This window comes from Microtus oregoni, unplaced genomic scaffold, assembly GCF_018167655.1.
Source record: "Microtus oregoni isolate MIOR12 unplaced genomic scaffold, Mior012 000013F_ref0000133, whole genome shotgun sequence".
NCBI classification, from domain to species: Eukaryota; Metazoa; Chordata; class Mammalia; order Rodentia; family Cricetidae; genus Microtus; species Microtus oregoni.
In genome coordinates, this window is record NW_024543072.1 from 5912891 (window position 1) to 5934119 (window position 21229).

The following is a 21229-nucleotide window of genomic DNA, read 5'->3' on the forward strand; positions in this document are numbered from 1 at the left end:
GTCTTTCTCTTGGCCTTCTCCTTTTCCAGATCCTCTTCCTTCAGGCACTGTGTCTCAGCCATCTGGCCAAGATCAAGCACATCTTCCTTCGGGCATTTCAGGAAGCTAGCTCTGCTCTCTGAGTACTTACTACGCTCAACATGCACATGAGTTCTCTTGGCAAGAATCTCACCCTTAACTTGCTTGTTTATAAAAATAGAAACAGCATGCCGGGTAATGGTCTTCCAGTTTTACCATGGTAACATCTATGGGCATTCCTTTTGAAATAGTACCCTTCCTTTGATGTCTACATACAGTATTGCCCTTATTGTAAATTTGTATGTGTGTGGCTGAAAGAGCAACTCTGGTTTATAAAGGGCCTGGAGAACATGCCTTGGGTACCACTCTACTGCCCCGTTCATGTTGTCTTGGTTACTTTTCTATCACTACAACAAAAGACCATGACCAAGGCAACCTAGAACGGAAAGCATTTAATGGGGGCTTACGATTCTAACCAGAAGGTTAGAGTCCATGACCACCATGGCAGGGAGCATGGTAGCAGGCAGGCAGACACGGTGCTGGAGTAGTAGCTGACAGCTACATTCAGAACCAACAGCCATGAGGCAGAAAGAGGCCTCACTGGGAATGTGAGGTGCTTTTGATGTACAGGCTATGCCAGTGACACACCTCCTCTGACAAGGCCACAACTCCCGGTCTTTCCTCAACAGCCCACCATTTCCTAGCAATGTACACTGCACCTTCATTTTTTTTTTTTTTAGCGATCAGGGAAATGCAAATCAAGACAACTTTAAGATACCACCTTACACCTGTCAGAATGGCTAAAATAAAAAACACCAAAGATAGCCTTTGCTGGAGAGGTTGTGGAGAAAGGGGTACACTCACCCATTGCTGGTGGGAATGCAAACTTGTGCAACCACTCTGGAAAGCAGTGTTTCGGTTTCTCAGGAAATTCGGGATCAACCTACCCCTGGATCCAGCAATACCACTCTTGGGAATATACCCAAGAGAGGCCCTATCATACAACAAAAGTATATGCTCAACTATGTTCATGGCAGCATTGTTTGTAATAGCCAGAACCTGGAAACAACCTAGATGCCCTTCAACGGAAGAATGGATGAAGAAAGTATGGAATATATACATATTAGAGTATTACTCAGCAGTAAAAAACAAGGACTTCTTGAATTTTGCATACAAATGGATGGAAATAGAAAACACTATCCTGAGTGAGGTAAGCCAGACCCAAAAAGAGGAACATGGGATGTACTCACTCATATTTGGTTTCTAGCCATAAATAAAGGACATTGAGCCTATAATTCATGTTCCTAGAGAAGCTAAATAAGGTGAATCCAAAGACAAACACATAGGCATCCTCAGGAATATTAACCTTCATCAGGCACCTTCATTTTTTTATCCATAAAAGGGGAACAGAAGCCACATCTCACGATGTCATTATGAGTGACATATGTAGCTGACATGCAGTAAATGATCGATAAATGTTAGGTCTTATTGACACTCTCTTCAAGTATCTATTTAGCTATGAAGAAATGAAGTCATTAAAAGAAGACCCTGGCCATGCTTAGGGGAAAGTGGTAGATGCATGGATAGGGCTTATCTGTGGAATGAGGGACAAGCCCTATTTCTTGTGAGGCACAATTCAAACCCTTGTCCCCTTTAACCAGATCTTGCCTCTGCCCCAAAAGGAGTGTCTGGTACCACTTTCCAAATATAGGAACATTTACTGAGATATGTTGTCTTAGGGACAAGGTCACTGTGGGCAGAAGGATCCCAGCTTCTCTCTACATCTTCTTCCTTGGGTGTGGAACCCCAACAGGACAGGACAGCCCCAAGTCATCATCTTCCTCCACCTCCGTGGCAACAGTGCTTCCCCAGGAAGCCCACCCACAGCCCAGTTTTCCAGCCTCAGAAGAGAGCACCCTACCGATCCCCCTCTGCCTGTGCATTTCCGGGATCTGTACAGTAAGACATCAGAGCCACCTTCCCTCTCTAGCCCCACATTCTCCCTGAGTGTGGAGACTACATACATGGTTTCCAATGTAGTGGGTATGGGCAGCCTGGCATCCGGCAGGATACAATAGCAGGTTACACAGAACCAGAGAATCATGTGTCGAGGCACGAGCATGGGCTGCTCCACATTGATTCACACAGCCTATCCTGCCTCCCTCCTGATCTCTTTAAGTATATATTCTCCTGGACAGGTGCTGAGGAGAGGAAAGAGGAGCAATGGAATTCGGTCACCAACAACCTATGTAAATCCCTAACAAACTCAGATGACTTTCTGATGGCAATGTGAGCAATTAACTGCATTGCAGTCAGACAATAATGCCCATCCTAATGAGGAAGAGATTTTCCTAGCAGACTTCTTCTGCATGGCATTCGGACATGACAAGGAACTTTCTTAGGCTATGCACTCCCAAGTTAAATAACCATCACTTACAGTGGTTATCCTGCCCAAATCCTAGCACTGGGCTTAAAGACGCGCGCACGCATACACACACACACACACACGCATGTACACGTGTAAAAATCACCTAGTCATATGTACCCAATTTGAAATTGGAAGCAGCTGCTGGAATGAAGTTAAAATACTATGGAAATGAGCAATGTCCCTGGAAAAACCAGGCCAGGGAAGTTGATTTCATCACAGCTGTATCTGCCTGTGCTTTCCCTGGAAGTTCAAGAACATGAACAGCTGTAGAACTTCCAGTCACCAGTAAAACAAAGGCAGTTAGTTCCCTCCTGCACAAAGAGCTCTGTACAAGGGATTCCGCATCTGCCTTCTTAGCATGGGGGTGGCACCTTTGTCTATTCTGGACTTTTAATAAAAGCTCTTTCTTTGTTTTTGTGCCGTTCTCCTAGGGAACTTAATCCTCTTCATTCCCAGACAGGCACCAGCCAGCCATGACCAGTCATGATCGTGTCTCTGGCCCCTGAGAATTAACCAATGCCTGCTATGTCTTACTCATTGCCCCTCCCACGCTTCAGACCTCATGAGTGGCTCCTAACACCTTGAGACCAAATGGGTTATAAAGCTGCCCTTCCACTCAGATTCAGGAGGAGGAGGGCTTCCCGCGCAGAACTCTGTGAAAGCACCATTGTCTATGTTTTACCAACACTCTGATTCAGAAATGTCCTGATTTTACCTTAATTCTGAGCAAGTATGTATATCAACCAAGGGATGGACCACAGGAACTCAGGGGGGTTATGTCCTACCCACGGGAAGTAGTAGCTGCTTCACTTCAGCATAATGGATTCAAAGTTACAGGATCTTGTCCATATTCAAGAAAATCCTGGGAAGTGGAGAGATGACTTAGTAGTTAAGAGCACTGGCTGATTTCCGGCCTCTGTGAACACCAGGAACACATATACATATATTCAGGCAAAAGATTCATGCTTGTAAATTAAAAATATATAAATATTCTTTTAAAAAGAAAGAAAGAAAAATCCAAACCCTTGGTTTTTCATATGACATTAACCTTTCGATCTTGGGCACTAACTCCCAGCCAACTGGTAGCAAAGCCAGAATTAGTTCTAGACCTCCTAGTCTAGTGAAATTAAAAAGGCATTAACACTATACATTCTTATGCATTTCATTAAATGGCTATTTAATAAGGAAATGCTATATTCAGAGTTCTCATTTTAATAAGAGGATGAATAGAGGATGGATGGATGGATGGATGGATGGATGGACGGATGGAAGAAAGAAGGAAGGGAGAGAGGTAGAGATGGAGGGATGGACAGCAGGAAAGAGAGATAGTCAGAAACATAAAATAATGAGGGAGAAGGCAAAATATAATCCATAAATTAAACTACTCTTTAGAAAAACCTGAGAGACAACCTTTAACCCATCAATACAACCGTCATTCACCTTGCTGGAGCCATTTACTTGCAGTTGATGCTGACCAGGAAGCACGCCACAAGGTCTAGAAGTGGACAAGGAGGTAGAGATGGACATTTGTCTAAGCCAAGGGTATCTGCCCTTTTAGAAAGTCAGAAAGGGAGCAGGGCAGGTCTGAAATCCACAGGTAAAGCCTATTCCACGTTATTTAAGAACAACCTTTCCCCCTCTGCACTCTCGGGAGCATGGAATATATTTCTGTAGCATTTCTATTAGGAGGCTAATTAGTATAGCTGAGAAATGCCATCAACGGCCAAAGTAAAATTAGCCTTTACTTGTAAAACTTCTCCTGGGGGAAATGCTGGTGGCTCCTGTCTCCAGCAAGCACGGGAATGGGAGTGCTGTGTCATGGCATGACAAACAGATTGCCTCATCAGCACAGGGGAGGAGTGCCAGGATCCCTGCCTCACCTCCCTCCCCAGCTCACCTGCTTCTCAGCTCCAGCTCCTCTGCCTTCACCTGTCACACCTAAGCCCTGTGCCCATCAAAACGCACATAGTGTGTGTGCGTGCGTGTGTGCATGTGTGTGTGCATGTGTGTGTGCGTGTGTGCATGTATGTGTGCATGTGTGCGTGTGTGTGTGCATGCATGTATGTGTGCTGCATTGTGTGTGCGTGCATGTGTGTGTTGTGTTCTGTGCGCGCGCGTGTGTGCATGTGTATGTGCACGTGCGTGCGTGTGTGTGTGTGCATGTGTGCGTGCGTGTGTGCATGCATGTGTGTGCTGCATTGTGTGTGCGTGCGTGTGTGCATGTATGTGTGCATGTGTGCGTGTGTGTGTGCATGCATGCATGTGTGCTGCATTGTGTGTGCGTGCATGTGTGTGTTGTTTTCTGTGCGCGCGTGTGTGTGCATGTGTATGTGCACGTGCGTGTGTGTGTGCATGTGTGTGTGTGCATGTGTGTGTGTGCATGTGTGTGTGTGTGCGTGTGTGTGTGTGTGCATATGTGTGTGTGTGTGTGCATGTGTGTGTGTGTGTGCATGTGAAAGCCCAGAGGACAACCAAATGTGTCATTCAGCAGCAACGGTTTGCCTTTTTGGAGACAAGTTCTCCCACTGTCCAAAAGGCTGATCAAGGAGCCCCAAAGATCCATTTGCTTCCCCAGTGTTGGGGTTCCACCACCACACCCAGCACTTTTATGTGTATGACAGGGGTCAAACGCAGGATTTTATGCTCGCAAGGCAATCACTTTACCTACTCGAGTTATCTCTCCAATCTTCTTGACAAATTTTGAGTAGTATAGAGGCCCAGGGAAGAGGAAGCATTTGAAGTTATGTTAGTGTACTGTGGTTAGTATCAAATTCAAGTTTAGATTCATTCTTAGTCTGAGGCTTTCTGGGTTTTTTGTTTATTTGTTTGTTTGGTTAGTTGGTAGGTTGGTTGGTTGGTTTGCGAAACCATGAAGTCTCCTTGGGTTAAAATTATTTCTGCTTCACAAACAGGGATGTCTCATTATCTGGATATTTTCTGAATATTTCCTGAGTCTGAGGAAGAGATGCCCTGCCTTTTGCCAAAGGCTGGACTTTTATTCTTTTCTTCCAAACTTTGCCTCAGCAATATCACCCTCCATTTCCTGGCTCATTGTCGTCCTTCTGTGGCCTCACTGGAGTTCACAGAGCCAGAACACACAGGAAAACTCATAGAAGCAGAACCCAGCTCATCTTTCTACGCGTTATCCATGCTATATTAAGCACAGCATTAGCATCGCACGATGCAGAGGAGGAAAATCCTCTAAGAAAACATAACCTTTATGAGCCGATTTGTCTTCCTCCTCTTCCAACCTAAGTGCAATATCTGGAGCACAAACTCTGCCCTGAATTCATCCCTGGGCTTTATGAAGTCGGTCTCCAGGCAGGCATTTTCTAGGAGCTGCTCCTCCCACTGGAGCTGGGACTCCCTCGATCTCATCTCTGGGCCCCCCTTCTGCCCTTGTGACCACCGTCTCCAGCACCCTGCTCTCTGTATGAGTGCTTTCATCATTGCTTCCTTCTCTGGGCTTCTGAATCATTTTCACTGTATCTTTTAATGGGAGATGCAACTCTCCCCCTCCCTTTAATGGATCTTGATGCAGAACACTTCCCCTCCTGATTCTCAAGGCAAGAGCAGGGTTAGTACATCCCTTTCATAACCACAAAGCTTCTAACGGGTGAGCTCTGAACAGTCAAGGCTGTAGCATCCAGACACATTATCTGTTAGTAACAAAGTGCGTGTTTGCATTGGTTCCTGCAAATTCCAGGAAATCCAGGGGTAAGGCACAGGCTTCAAACACAAAAGACTCCAGCTCCATGTCTCAGCTGTGCTCTTCCACTCTGCCCCTCCACATCTTGGTTTTGTGCTCAGTCTGACCCCCTTCACTGTCATCGGCATCGGCAACTTTGATGTTTGTTTACACTATTAGCATGACGCTAAATATTTTTGCACGAACTTCCTACCTCTATCCAATTAAACTGAAATCCTATTAAATTTATACACGCCTTCTTTACAAGTGAGGAAACAACCTCAAAGACTAAGCTGAGCCAAGTTCCGCAGCTGGGAATGGAACCCGGGCAATCTATCTCTAAAGATGTTACTTTCAATCGCCACCAGGGACAAGCAGAAATGGAGGAAGCGGGCCCTGCTGACACCACACAGCCAGTTCTGCTCACAGAGTCCTTGAACATTGAGTGTATCAAAGGTAAAAGGAAAAACTGGGATTGGCAGGATTGCTATACACACACTATAGAGGGGTGTCATTCTAAAGTCTCCAGGGAGGGTAGGAAACACGTAGCAAACAAGTGTTAGTGACCTGTTCAGGAATGGCACCAAGTTCCGACTTTCACTACAGGTCATCAGAGGTTCTGAATGAGACATGTCCAGGGCTCATGTAAAGTCACTTTACAGCTGTCCTAAGAGCCCCCATGGACAGAAGCTCTAGCCACTCTGTAGTAAAGCCAGCTATTGCTTTGGGCATTCTTCTTATCGTTAGTCTGCCTGGGTTCAGCCCCAACCCTGCCATTTGTTATTCGTGACTCTGGGTGAAGTCTTCCCCTCTTAGCTTTGCCTCAGCTGCATTAAAAGCCGGTGCTGATAACTAACAGCACCTCCTCCATGAGATCATCACGCATGTTAAAGGAGATGCCATACATGAAAGCTTAACCCAGGGTTTCACACCCGATCTGCACCAGTGCCATCATTTATTTCAGGCGCATGCGGGCAACGCTTGGCAAGCTGAAGTAACCTTTTGATTTCTTATTTATCAAACAAGCATGTGATAGGCAGAGAGGCACGTTAGAAGGGAAAGTGATCCTAAGACTGAAGATGTTTGCCTGAAAAAGACAAGAGCCTAGACCTTTCCCTACCCCAACTTCATGCCACCTCCTTCTAGAAGCTCCACGGGGGCTGAACTGGGTGTGTTCTGTGACTGTTCCCCTGGACTCTGGCTAGGCTTCTGCAGAAGGGGGAGAAAAATCATGCCAATAGTCAATATTTATTCTACTAAATAACCTGAGCAAGAGATTTTCTTCCCTAGACTGGTTCCCTGGTAAAGACTGAGGTAGTCATCGTCTATCTCAAACAAGTGTGCTCTCACTGTGTTCTTTACTCCCTGTCTACACAGAAGAAAGAAAGTGTTCTACTACAGCTTGAGAAATGGTAGAGGGGTAGAAAGGACTTCTACTTCCGCAGAACCCTCTTATCCTCAGATGTAACTAGAAACAGTAGGTACCCAAGTAACTCTTACGTGATACTCCACCAAGATCTTTGGTTGCCCTTTCGCAAATGACTGAATTTTAGCACTAGATTTTACCTGCAATTACAAAAAGATAAAATGAAACAACTGTCTGAAGTGAACTGGAAATTTTTGAGCCCAAAACATAAACATAATGAGATAAAAGTCCTTAGTAAGAATGTTTAATACATATTTCACTACGACACTTAATATTATTCAACTCCTTTCAAGTAACCTAGTCTTGAAGGTGCAAGGAAGCTCTCCACCTCAGTCCACTGTGTCTCAATGCATGTAGGGAACGTGTTTAATCCATCAACACGGTTCTGCCTCGGCAGAAACTGAATGGCTGAAAACATCTCACCTTCCCCAAATTTCATTCACCTCATTAACTACTAGGAACTTGTTTCTGATACACAATAATGCTTGATATCAAACAGTCAGATCTATACATAGGTTCTTCACGTAGACACTGTTAGATGCTCTGGAAGTTTAGAGATGAGGAGGTGAAATACACAGAGTTCAGGTTACACACATTTTCCCCTGTGAAATTATGACGTTTCCATTGGCACCTCAAAAAGTACATGGTTTTTAAGTCCAGTGTCCAAAAGTACATAATTTTAAATTTTTAAAGGCATTTTTTTTAATATTTTCTGTTTTTCTAAAGGGGGGCAGTCTCTAAATCTGGTCTACGTGTATGTATTATCTAGCTTTTCAATCTCATATACATTCTTACCGCAACTGGTGTCAGGGCTCTTTGAAGAAGTACTAACCATACATGGCTCTTTCTAAAAGTTCTTCCAAGAGACACATTCTTATTTAGATAATATTTAGATAATATGCACTCAGGAACATTATCTTGAGATGGTTTTTTTTTTTAGAACTCAAGCTGTACACTCTTAAAATAGAAAACAGCAAATTTTAACATACCTAGTTCTAAGACTCTAGATCCGATCGAGCACCAAGTCCCACCTACTAACGTAAGATACAATTCCCACTGAAACTAAGGAAGTGTACAGAAGGTGGGTAATGGTTCTGAATTTCCCACAAAGATGCAATCTGATAATAAAGAACCATTTTTGCTAAAATATGATTTCAGCAATTCATCCTAGTATCATCTGATACAAACTTCTGTGATTTCCCCAATGGGCATAGAGAGAAAAATTAACAAACTGGGTGTGGAGGTCTAGAGGCCAGAAAGCTGTTGAAATGGCAGCCCAAGACAGAGACAATAGTTATTAAATTTACAAACCATCAAAGTCTTACTTGATCTGGGTCTTTCTAATAACTGAAACAGACAAGCTCCCAACTATGTGATACCATTGTTTTCCCAGCAATGGACATCACGACCCCAACGCCTTGCACATACATGATCTCTTGGAAAATCTATCCATGCTGTCTATTCCTCAGAGATGTTTGCACAGGCCTATTGGGCTGTGTGGCTCTAAAAGCAGATACAGACCAAGGCTTCAGACCCAAGCTCTGAGCTGGAAGTCGCAACAGAGTAGTCCTGTTGAGCGCTTGTACAGACACTGTAAAGTTGACACTTTCTCACAAGGGCAAGGGAAATCAGTTTTTCGAGAAAGGAGAGAGGGAAAGGAAGACCTTGCATTAGTGGTCATCTTCTGAATAATCCTGACCCAGCCCCTCAGGGCATGCGGCTGTCTTGTCTATCTTTTCTTCCCAGTAAGTACCCCGCTTCCACCATCACCCTTCAATTCGGATGGATCTCTGCTACTTTCGGTCACATTCTTCCCTCAACAGGCGAGGAAATGGAGTGAGTAAGTAAACGGTCTGAATTTTCAGAGGGAATAAACAGAAGCAGAAATCAGGAAGACTGAGACCCAAGAGGAAGATCTGACAGACAGGACGTGAACCTTCCCAAAGACCAAGCCTGAATGAGGGCAGAAATCAATTCAAGAGAAAGCTGAGAGATGCCAGCACAGGAACTTCTGGGCCAAGGGGCTTGCAAGCTGCTTCAGGTTCCTAAGAATGAACAAGAGATCAAGAAGTCTAGCTGAATGAAGGAGGCTATTCTCCTTAGAACCCAGCTGCACTAAAAAAAAAAAAAAAAAAAAAAAACCTGCCTGCCCCTGACAGGCCACTCATGTAGATTCAGAGGAAAGGCTCTCCTAGGTCCTGAGTGATGACCTCTCATTCGTCTGCTACCTGTAGGCTAATTGTCCTAGAGTTGCTTCTTCCCATCCTTTGTGGTAAGGTTCTCAAGCAGCTATGCCCTTCAGATATTCTCCTTTGACCTTTTACTTGACAAGAATGCATTTGATATCTCTTGCTTGCCCCGCCTCCTCTGCCACTCCCTGCCACGAGCTCCCTTCCTCATCATTCCTCTCCATCTTCTTTCCCCTTTGATAGTATCACCCTCCTCCAATGTGTGACAGCCACAAACGTCTTCAAGTATTTCCAAATGTCTTCTGGGGGACAAAATTTACCCCCAGTTAAGAACCACTAAGTTAACTTGATCAATATATATGGCCAAATGGGTAGTCCCTGGTTGACAAGTTAACTTGATCAATACATATTGCCAAACAGTTGATCCCCCACCAGGGAAGGAGACAAGATGAGAAGCTGCCACTCTGGACAACCGGGTGGTCCGCGGACAGCCAAGAAGACGAGATGAGAAGCTGCTGCTTTGGTCTTTGCTTCTTTCTTTCCAGATAGAAGACAAAATGGCCGCAAGTAGCTTCTAAAACACAGTCAAACGCTGGCTTCCCAAAGACAAGAGAGAAGAAATTGCACATGCCAGACTTCTGTTTGTCAGGCTGCCTCAGCTCTTGGCTGCGTGCCTACACTCTGCCAAAATTCTGAGATCCCAAACTTTTGAAAATGCTTTTTACAGCTTTCAAAGCCTGACCTTTAAAGCAGCTTTATCTGGGGGTTGTATGTGTGTGAGAAGGATTTATAATTCTCTACATCCCTGCAAAGCCAAGCTATTTATTGAGTTCACCTGGTGGTGGTGGTGGGCATTTGCTCACAGATGTCAATGGACCCAAAACACCACCACATGAGCGCCACCTGCAACTAATTATAGAAATTGCAATTGAGCTCTGGCCAGAAGAGAACTCAACCCCATCTGTGTTGGACAATAAAATCACCCTGGTCCTTTCCTTCTTGTCAACACAAACTTGGTTCTTAAAAACCTCTGAGAAGGTTGTCCATAGGGAACATTGTTAGGCAATGAATGTTCTGGGGACGATCAATATTCCTGACCCTTTATCCTACCTTCCCCTCCCTATGCTTGGTTTCGATAGTACCTTTGGCACAGTGGGACTAAAGGAATCTGTTCACTGAAGCAGTCCAAAATGTTTCCTTCGGTTGCATCTGCACTACCGGAATTCCATCGCCCAACTAACACGGTCCAGAAAGAAAAGAAGAAGCAGAATCATTCGGCTCTGCCAAGGTCCAGCATACCCTCCCTCGTAAGGACCAAATCTTTCCAAAGAAAACCTGAGAATAAAATGTAAGGCTACTCATGTGGTACACATGCCTGCCTCTAGGGCTGACTGCAGGAGATCACTGAGGCAGAAAACCGCTGACATCTGTGACCAAGATGTAGAGCTCACTTCAAATCATTCTTACACCCTAGCAAACAAAGAAACCCACTGTGGCACGGCGCCATCTCATCCATCTTGTGAGACAAGGAAATTCATTCTATCCTATCTACAGAAGACATTTAAAATTGCACTTCTGTCTAAGCAGGTCATCACCTAAGATTGGATAAAAGATCTTCCAGCTTTCCAGAAAACCAGGGTGGGGATGGAGGGGCTCAACATCTGAGTAGCTTCAAGGTGTCTCAGGATGAGAAGGAACTTTTTTTTTTTTTTTTTTTTGGTCTTTGTAAGTTCTGGCATTCTGTGCTGTGATGGTGCTGAGTTAGATTATCCAGTGCTAACCCCATGTGCTGGTGTAACTTTGGGAAAATACACGCACAAACATGAATGCCTCAAATGGAAATAAAGTGAAGAGCCTCACGCAGAGGCAGTGTGCTGTTGAAGAGAATGCCCAGTCAACAACGATTTACATGGTCAGAGCTTTACTTCCTCGCATGAGTAGAAATCAGAGGCAGGCCACAGAGCGGGCCTATTTCTCAGCACTTCTTTTGGTCTTTAATCAAACTAGACCGTGGCACACACAGACCCAAGCCATCGCATCAATGCAGAGGACAAGCAGAGAGGAGCGTAGAAGAGAGAAGAGAAGAACAGCTACATAATGGGAGTGGATGGGGGATAGTGCAGCAATAGCATCTTAAGGCATATTTAGTTTAAGATAAAGATTCATGGTCAAGGAAGATTGAGAAATTGATAGATTAAAAAATGTAAGTGCTGTTTAACTTCAAGAGTTGGAGCATTACATATTGTGATATGTGGTATTCGCTGGTAAGGCCCGTCATGAGAAAACACCACAAACCAAGCAGCAGGTTTCATTCTCTCTCAATTCTGGAGGCTGAGATAGGAGTGTCAGTCCAGCTGCTTCCTTGGCGGGCATGTGTCCCAAGACTCTCTCCTTTGCTCAACTACAAGGCCACCCTCTGGCTGTATGTGTTCACATCCTCTCTCTGGGCATGTCTGCATCTCTGTCCAAATTTACCTTTTTATAAAGGCAACAGTCAAACTGGATTAGGGCCCATTCTGAAGATTTTAGGTTGATACCTATGGAAAGGTCTTTTATCCAAACGAGGTCATTTTCAGACAACAGGAGTTAGGAATCTAACCTACCTTTAGCAAGGGAGACAAAATTCAACCTAGAACATATGCATTATGAGTTTTCGTGGCAAATGTTTCTAGTATATGTGTCTAAAAGTTTCTTTGACCAGAAAATCCTCTTTGGAAAACATCATTTCCCTGGCCACACTTTGAACATCCTTTCTTCAGGGACTTCTACCAATAGAAAGAGAGGACAGTGGGAAGACAAATCTACTGTAGTAACGTATCTGATTTAGCCCGTTTTCTGTTGCTATCGCAAAATACCAGAGACTTAATGACATACAAAGAAAACTAGGTTTATTTAGCTCATGGTTCTCATCAAAAAGTTATGTGGTGATAGCAACTCCTTGGCTCCTAGCGAATGTTCCAGTGCGTTGGCACGACATGGCAAGAGACATGTGCAAGGGTGATGAGGAAACACATGCAGAAAATACCAAAAGATTGGGGTGGTCTTGTTTTAAACAGCCTGCTCACACAGAAACCACCACAGTCCCTAGGAGCCAATCATCCCCATGAGCCTAAGCCAGTCTCCAGAGACCTAACCCAGTCCTTGAGAAAGACATTCCTCCACTCGTGAGGGTGAAATCGCCCCAGGACCCACTTACCTCTTAAAGATCTCACCACCTTCCAACACAGTTACACTAAGAGAAAAGCTTCCAGCCCATTAGCATTTAGGAGATAAACCATGTCCAACCCACAGCAGCATCGAACCTCCAGCCCCTTAACCCTGAGGAGACCCAGCAATTCTGGATGAGCCTTCACCACACAAAGTGATGACAGTTGGGTTTCACTGCTGTCGGACTGCCCTGCTGCAGCTGCCTCACGCCCTTCTTGTCAGGATGAACTGGACCTCTGTCAGCCCCCAGCTGGTACAGCTCATCCGAGCAGGGACTCACGATCAAACGAGAACTTCAGAACAGGGTCAAATGACTCCTATTGAAAGGCCTGCAGTTATGCATAATAAAAATATTTTAAGATACATAATAAAAATAAAAATAATGATGGGCTAGAGAATGTAACTTGTAGAATGTTGGCTTAGCATACACAAAGATGTGGGTTCAATTCCCACACCCCATAAAACTGGGTGTGGTGGTGCACTCTTGTAACCCAAGCAGTCAGGAAATAAAGCAGAAAGACGGCAAGTTCATGAGCATCCTTACCTACTTAGTGATTGCTGGGTTAGCCTGGGATACATGAAAGCCCATCTCTAAAGAAAAGAGAGAAGAGAGGCAAGGAGGGGAGCGGAGGAGAGGGGAGAGGAGGGGAGAGAAGGAGAGAGTAGAAGAGCGCTAACAGAAATGTTACTTTCTCTCGGCTTTTCCAGTTTCAGGCTCCAAATAAGAACTAATAAGCGATATGCTGAACGTGGATCAAAAGTTCTTATTAATATTGATTTAAAGTCTACTCTCTTCTGTGGGGCTAAGTCAGAAATAGAAATGATCGCATAACCATTGCTTAAAAGCTGTACCATTCCCCAGACAGGTTTACTTACACTTCTTGGGTTACAGCTCCCAATGACCTTGTCCCAGTTCTTCACAAGATGAGTAAATATTAGATCTAGTACAGTCTCCTAGTGTGTGATGCTATTTATATTCCCGCAGAGCCTTGGCTGGCTACACACAAACTAGGAAATGACTAAAAATTACTTCCCTTATATCTAATTTGGAAAAGAGGTCATTAGAACTACAAAGGTAATAGTGGTACAAAATATCCAGGCATATGAAAAGCCAGTAACATTTGTGCACTAAACTGCAAGATCAAATCCTTACAAAATTTCCATTTTTGAGTGTTTCAAGACAAGGTCTTTCTCTATTGCCCAAGCTGGTCTTGAAATCAGACTGAAGCTATCCTCCCACCTGAGTCTCCCAAGTAGCTGGGACTAGAAGTGTATAGTACTCCAACCACATTTAGGGCGTTTCTGGACATTCACTCTCTACCGTATATTCTCCCTCTGATTGCTACCATCCTGGTAGATAGTAGAGATGCAAAGACTAGAAACACCAGAAAGGTATTGGAGTGTACACCTGTAATTCAATCACTCAGGAGACAGAGACAGGAGAATTGCTACAAGTTTAAGCCAATCTGGTCTATATGCCTAGTTTCAGGACAGTCAAGACTACATTGTTAAGACTCTGTCTCAGAGAGAGAGAGAGAGAGGAAGACAAAGTAATAGAATAATCCATTATTTCTTGATAAATTGAATAACTTGACTTCTTTATAATAGTATAATAATAATATATAATAATATTATCCCCCAACATCCAGCACAACCCTACAGGCCATCAAGTAACATCAAAACATTCATTAACAAGGTTAATATTATTTAAAATTGTATTTTCATTTGTATGTATATAAGTGTTTTGCCTATGTGTATGTATTGCATCATATGGATATCTGGTGCCCTTGAAGGCCAAAAGAGGGTGTCAGATCCCCTGGAACCGCCGATAAAGCATTAACAACCATGTGGTTGCTGGAAACCACACCCAGGTCCTCTACAAGAGCTGTCAGTGTTCTTAACCACTGAGTGCCTCTCCAGTTCCTCATGATCATATTGTAAACTCCAAATCAATCTATTGCTATGATGTTGAGAACATGTGCCATGGGTTCAGCCACCTCAAAGAATAAATTTCCCAGAATACTGTGCTCTGCTCTCTTGCAGTTTACAAAAGCACATCACACAACGGAGGCATGGATGACAACAAAGAACTGTGTAGCCATGCCCTCTGAACTCTGCCTTACACACATGAAGCTAGCCTTGCATCTAGGCACTCTGGCTTACATACATAAAGCGAGTCCTGTAGCCATGCATTCTGGATTTTGGCTTATACACATTAATCTAGTCCTGCATACATTAATCTAGCCCTATACACATGTGTATGGAATTCCACACGTTAAGGTAGCCTCACCCATGCACTCTGCATTACACACATTAAGATAGCCTCCACCATGTGCTCTGGACTGCTCACATTCAGCTAGCCCCCACACAGATGCACTCTGAATTATACACATGGCCCATGACTCCAGGAGTGCAACTCCAGCAGATGTATTTATACCCATGTATTTATATCCACATGCATATTCCTGTGTCGCTGAAAAGAAGGGATGGGAAGTAAAGAAGGGATGGAGTATCCATCCAGGAACCTGATGATCATCAACACTTTGCTCGTAAGAAATCTGGGGCTACCTACCCATTGGCCCTGTAGTTCCAGAACTTTCTCTAACACTGGGAAAGAGTTCGACAGCCTCCCTTCGAATTGGAGATGGTCTCAGCTACCATGGATAGAACCAAGAGGACATCAAAGCCATGCCCTCTATAAACTGCACCTGAGGGAACATGTCTGTGCTGGCTGGGGACAACTCTATAAAAATATGAATGTCATCGGCAAGAGCACACAAGTTCCTCCGCTCCCTCCTATAATGGCTCTGCCTCCCACTTCTCTTCGTGTGGCACAGTTCGAATGTTTACAATTCTAACGTCTAACGTCCGTGGACAAGTGACATTTGCAGCTGCGGCCTCTGGCTGTTGTGAACCACAGTCAAGTGTCTCTTAAGACTTTCATGTCCCTTTCTTGCATACAGAAACAGCTGCTATGCTTTTCCCTTACCTTTAAAAGGAGAGTGCAGTTAAGTTATAGTAAACAGTGCTGATAATGTTTAAAAGTGTTCCCCCAAAATGTTAAAGGCTTTGTTAAAGGTGACGCACTTGGAAGACGGTGGGGCTTAGGAGAGGTCCTTGTGTCACTGAAGGCATTCCCTGGAAGGGGATCATGAAGCCCTGGCTGAACAGTATGCTCCTCCACAGACTCTCCATCACTGCCACCCACTGTGCCCATCAGAGGCCCAGAACAACAGCTCCACCCAATCTTGGACTGAAACCTCTCAAACCGTGACTTGAAACAAACCTTTGCTCTCTGTAATTACCTGTGTCAGGTAATAACACAGGTAGAAATTAGAAACAGCATCAAACCCATTTCTAGGAAAAATAAGGTCCTGGTTAAGAATAAAAATCCTAAATAAACCGAATTCCTAATCATTCCATTAGGGCTTATTATTCTTTTCCTCCACCATGACCTTCCCGTTATACTAGCACTCCCTCTGCTCAGTGCCCCCTTCGTAGGTAGCAACCAGAAAGTCAAGAGCCTCCTCAAACCTCAAAGGCTCTGCCACTTCCCAACCGGGCAAAAAATCTGGGCAAGCCCTGCAGTCTCTCCACACCAGCGTTTCTCTTTAAGATAAGGAAACCTCTAGTGCTGGCCTCAGATGACTGGTTGATGACATTCATAGCGTTCCGCTGGTGACACGTGGGTCACTATAACCGCAACAGATGGCCACTGGTGATGGCAGCACTAAAATGTGAGCAGCGACAGGAGCCTAGGCTGCTTCCCAAACTTTATTTCCTCTAGGTTCACTATTTTTCAATGATTTGTTTGTTTGCCCATGTTGGCTCCTTGGATGCGTAACCAAGGCTGACCTTGAACTTACTACATAACCAAGGACAAATTTAACCCTTGATCTTCCTTCCTCCACCTCCCAAGTGCTGGCACTATCAGAATTTTCCACCACGCCCGACGAGCACCACTTTTAGGACAAACCTAAAAAAGCCTACAGATTCAGTTACTAACACTCTGTCTATCATCTCTGTCTTAGAGGAGAAGACTCCACCCCCACTTCCTCCAGCTGTGTCACTGCCAGCCAGGAGAAGTAAGACATCAGTGTGACATCTTCAAGAATCTCTTGACCTGGGATAGCAATTCTCAAAGCCAAGCTTCCAGATGTAGAAGACCTGGATCCTCGTGTCGCTACATAGAAAAGATCTGACATGGAGAGTCACTTGACTTGCTTCATACCTTAGGGAATAAGAAATAAATGTCGGAGGCCAGGTATGGTGGTGTACATCTTGAATCCCAGAACTCAAGAGGTAGAAGCAGGTGGGTGTCTGAGTTCAAAGCCAGTCTGGTCTACAGAGTGAGTTCTAGGCCAGCCAAGGATACATAGCAAGATGCTGGAAAGGGAGGGAGGGAGGGAGGGAGGGAGGGAGGGAGGGAGGGAGAATATTTTGTGTTAAGTCACTGAGATTTGAGGTCTATTGTCACCCCAGAAGAACATATCCTATCCTGAGCAAGAGGGATGCATATACCTCTAAAAAGGACACTGATATACTTCTAAAAGGGAATAAAAGGAGCCTCTATTAAAAAATAAAAATAAATTTACTTCATTATATTCATTTTACTTTGTCTACATATTTTGTAAATATCAAAGAAGACATGCTGACACTGTAGCATAATGTAATTTACAAATAAGCACACATATATAAATATGGATTGGTGCTCAGCCATAAACTCAATGACAGAAGCAGAGGCTAAAAGTCATTTTAGAGCTGACAGACCAGAGACCCTTCAAGCTTTCTGCCACTGATTTCATCATTGCTGAACTGATTTAACTACTTAAAAATGAAAAAGCTCCAGAGGGGAGAAAAGCAATGGGGAGCAGAGGGGAAATGCACTTTACAGTAACATGTTCACATAGCGATCAGGAGCCAGCAAATCAGAACACAGCAGAGACAGTGGTGGGGAAAAGAAGGGAGCTTCTGTCCCAGGGGAAACGATCACATTCTCCAGTATCTGAAGAGCAGCGCCAGCTCCGCCAGATAACGAGATCAGGTGACTCCTCACAGCACACAGAAAGCCACAAGGATCAGATCCTTGCACAAGTCAGAAAAGCATCCACAGCTGCTTAGCTCTAAAGTGCTAGCATCAGAGGATCAGGGGGAGACTCAGCAGATGAGACCCACCAAAAGGCAGAAAGCAACACTAGGCCAACGGCAACGGCAAGACCAGCTGTCAGCCATTAGTTCGGCCGGTTGGGATTATCCCAGACTTCTAACAGAGTAAAATGCCACCAGGGAGTTCATGGGCCCAAGGGCACAACACCCTTTCTCCCCCTTAGCGCTCTCTCTACAGTAAGAAACTGAGATTTAGGCATAGGTGCATCTGATTCCAAAGCACTTGTGAAAACAATACTATGTAAACAGGCCTCATATGATACAGAAACGGACGCTGACCGGGCTGAAAGGGAAATGACGTTGGGGAAGCTAACCGTGGGAAGGAAGAGGAAGAACGCGGCAAGGGAAACCTCAGCTCTGTGCAGGGCGACCACGGATGGAGCACATAGCTCGGATGTGGAAGGAAGTGGTACAAGATGAGACTGGCCCAGGTCTTCCAGAAGGTGCCATGGGCTCAGTCAAGGAGGCACAATGCCTTCTGGAGATGATGAGCTTTGAGAAGGGAACAGGGGCTGTAAGCAGGGGAATGGCCACTGGGTGGTGGCAGCGCCTTTAATCCCAGGACTCCGGAGGCAGGCAGATCTCCATGTGTTTGAGGCCAGCCTGGTCTACAAAGCAAGTTCCAGGACAGACTCCAAAGCTACAGAGAAACCCAGTCTCAAAAAAAAAATAAATAAATAAAAAAGGGGGTGGGGAGTGACAAAATTCATGAAGAATCTGGGAAACTAATTTCACTAATTAAACTAAAAGATAGAAGATGGATCAAAGACTAAGAAGGCACCTTGAGCATAGTCGATAAATACTGAATGGATAAAGGCTGAAGACCAAGCTAAGGAAAGTTTCCCTTACATGGTAAGGGAAACCCATTCTTCCAAATTCTGTTTCATGTTGTTGGGTTGGCTACTTAGAGAATGCTGCTCCTTCTAAGAAACAATGCTGGTTCAACAGCAAAAAGATAACAAACAATAAACCATCACCAATCAAGTGTGACGTCCTTTTAATGTAAAATGTTTACTCATGCAGAGGCTATCATTTTCCTCTTCTATGATGAGGGGGACATCTGAACTGCTGTTCCAACTGCTGAAAAAGAGAACAAAATTAACCACGTACAAGTTGGCAATGAGGATCAATCCTCCCCCTTTCTGCAACTATGTGGAAGGGTTACTGGAGTAAGGAAATCAATCAATACATTATAGTACTTCCGGGGTTCTGCTGTGGCATCCAAATGAAACATATTAAGCTGTAACCTTCTTGGTGGCGCCCAACTTCCTTGATACATACAGTAAGTCTGGAGCCATCTGCAAAGCCTGGGAACACTGACAGTCAGAACCTACCTGGTTTTCTTCGTGAGAAACCCTCATCTGCTCCTTGAGGACAGACATCCGAGCTGCCTCCTCTTTTCTCAGCACTCTCTCCTTCTTGAGCTCAGGACTCCAGAAAGTCTTGATGCTGTTCATGGACGATCCCAGTTTGCTGTCCTTAATGTCAAGCTCCTTCCGGAGGAGGTCATTCTCTCTCTGCAGCTCTTTGAGCTGGGCTTGAAGATCCAACATGGTGCTGTCTCTTACCTGCCTCAACATGGAGGGCACCTGGTGGTGGTGGTGATGGGATGAGCCGCTCAGACCTCCGTGTTGATCCGTATAGGAAAGAACGTCCGTATGGGAAAGTCCAGCGGACGCAATATTGGGACTACTCCCCATGGCTGTGACCCGGCCTCCGTACACAGCTCGATTCGTGGCCCTGCCCAGAGTCATCGTACCCTTTGGGTAAGTTGTGGACGCCACCCCTTCATGGTCACTCAAGTACATGGGTCCAGATGTGGCATAGGCTGCATTAAGGGACTGGATATTCTCCATAGACAGAGTCTTGCCTGTCCCTCCGCCTCCCCCGCTGCTTGTTCTTCGGTGGCCCAACCGAGGAGACCTTGGCAAACGAGGTGATCTGGAAGGGCTACCTTCCAGATTAGTGATGGTTCTTGCACTTCCATACATTTTTCTTCTGTGATGTGGTGCTATTCAAGAGAAGAGATGCTAGGCAACCTTAGAGTTTAAACCAATTCCTCCACGGGCCAGAATTCTCACCACATTCTGTATAGCCTGTGCCGGGAAATGACTCCACTCAGAGATCTGCAAAACAGAGAAAGGATAATTAAAAACAAACTTCTTCAGAACTCTAACTACAATTGCATCATGTCTTAAAATATATTGATAGTAGTAGAATACTCTTCTAGAAATCACAGGGTCCTGGGTTCAAGTCTCAGCATTGAAAATAAAATCTATATGGATAGACAGACAGAATGATAGATGAAAGATAGATAGATAGATAGATAGATAGATAGATAGATAGATAGATGATAATGATAAGTGAGTGGCAAAAATGATTGATGGATGATAGATGATAGAAAGAGTAAAGTGCTCCCCATATATCTACTTTATAAAGAAAAATAATCCCAAAACACCTCATACTACATGTAAACTTTTAAAACAAATTTTCCCACCCTGACTCCAAAGTCAAAAGTGATCCAAACAGGAAGGAAATTCTTTTTTCCATAGGAAAATGAACTTATCCCTCTTGATTTATGCTAAGTATGGTTTGGAAATCCAAAAAGTTCACCATTTAGACTTTAGCAGTAGAATAACCTAGCTTTGGGGCATGGCCCTCAAATACACATAGCTTAAAATAATGATGGTGAGGACGTGCTGCTCCCTTGGGTGTCTAATATCTGACCTATGCACTGTCCTTTCTCTTCCTGCTCCGTTCAGGGATCACAAGAGCTCCCTTGTACTGCACCCTGCACAACCCTCTCGAGGCCGTCCTACCATGCACCTGCCACTGACACGGGATTTGGAGCTCACTCCGTCTCAGAGCTAGAATTAAGAGGTATTTCAACCAGCAGAACACCTGCACGTGTGGTCAGAGTCTCAGAGCTGTTACCAGGGAAACAGCCGTCCTTCCTGACTCTTCCCGTCATACATCTTCCAGACTGGCCATCTGAGAGTTCTTTTCCACATTAGCTGACCTTAATCTTCATATGAACCTCCTCACACACAAATAAAAATGGCACAGGAGAACAATGCCAGGGGATTAAAGCTGAAGTTCCTGGTCCC

General features: G+C 44.5%; 1 protein-coding gene across 8 annotated transcripts in view; it reads right to left on the bottom strand.

Moving 5' to 3' along the window:
• The window catches only part of Erc2 (ELKS/RAB6-interacting/CAST family member 2), an 892417-nt gene that overhangs the window by 831513 nt on the left and 39675 nt on the right, over positions 1 to 21229 (bottom strand). For all 8 annotated transcript variants that reach the window (XM_041662605.1, XM_041662600.1, XM_041662604.1 and 5 more), the window contains exon 2: positions 19457 to 20248. In XM_041662605.1, coding sequence (XP_041518539.1) covers positions 19457 to 20113 — 657 coding nt within the window. In that variant the 5' untranslated portion in view covers positions 20114 to 20248. The remainder of the gene's footprint in view (positions 1 to 19456; positions 20249 to 21229) is intronic.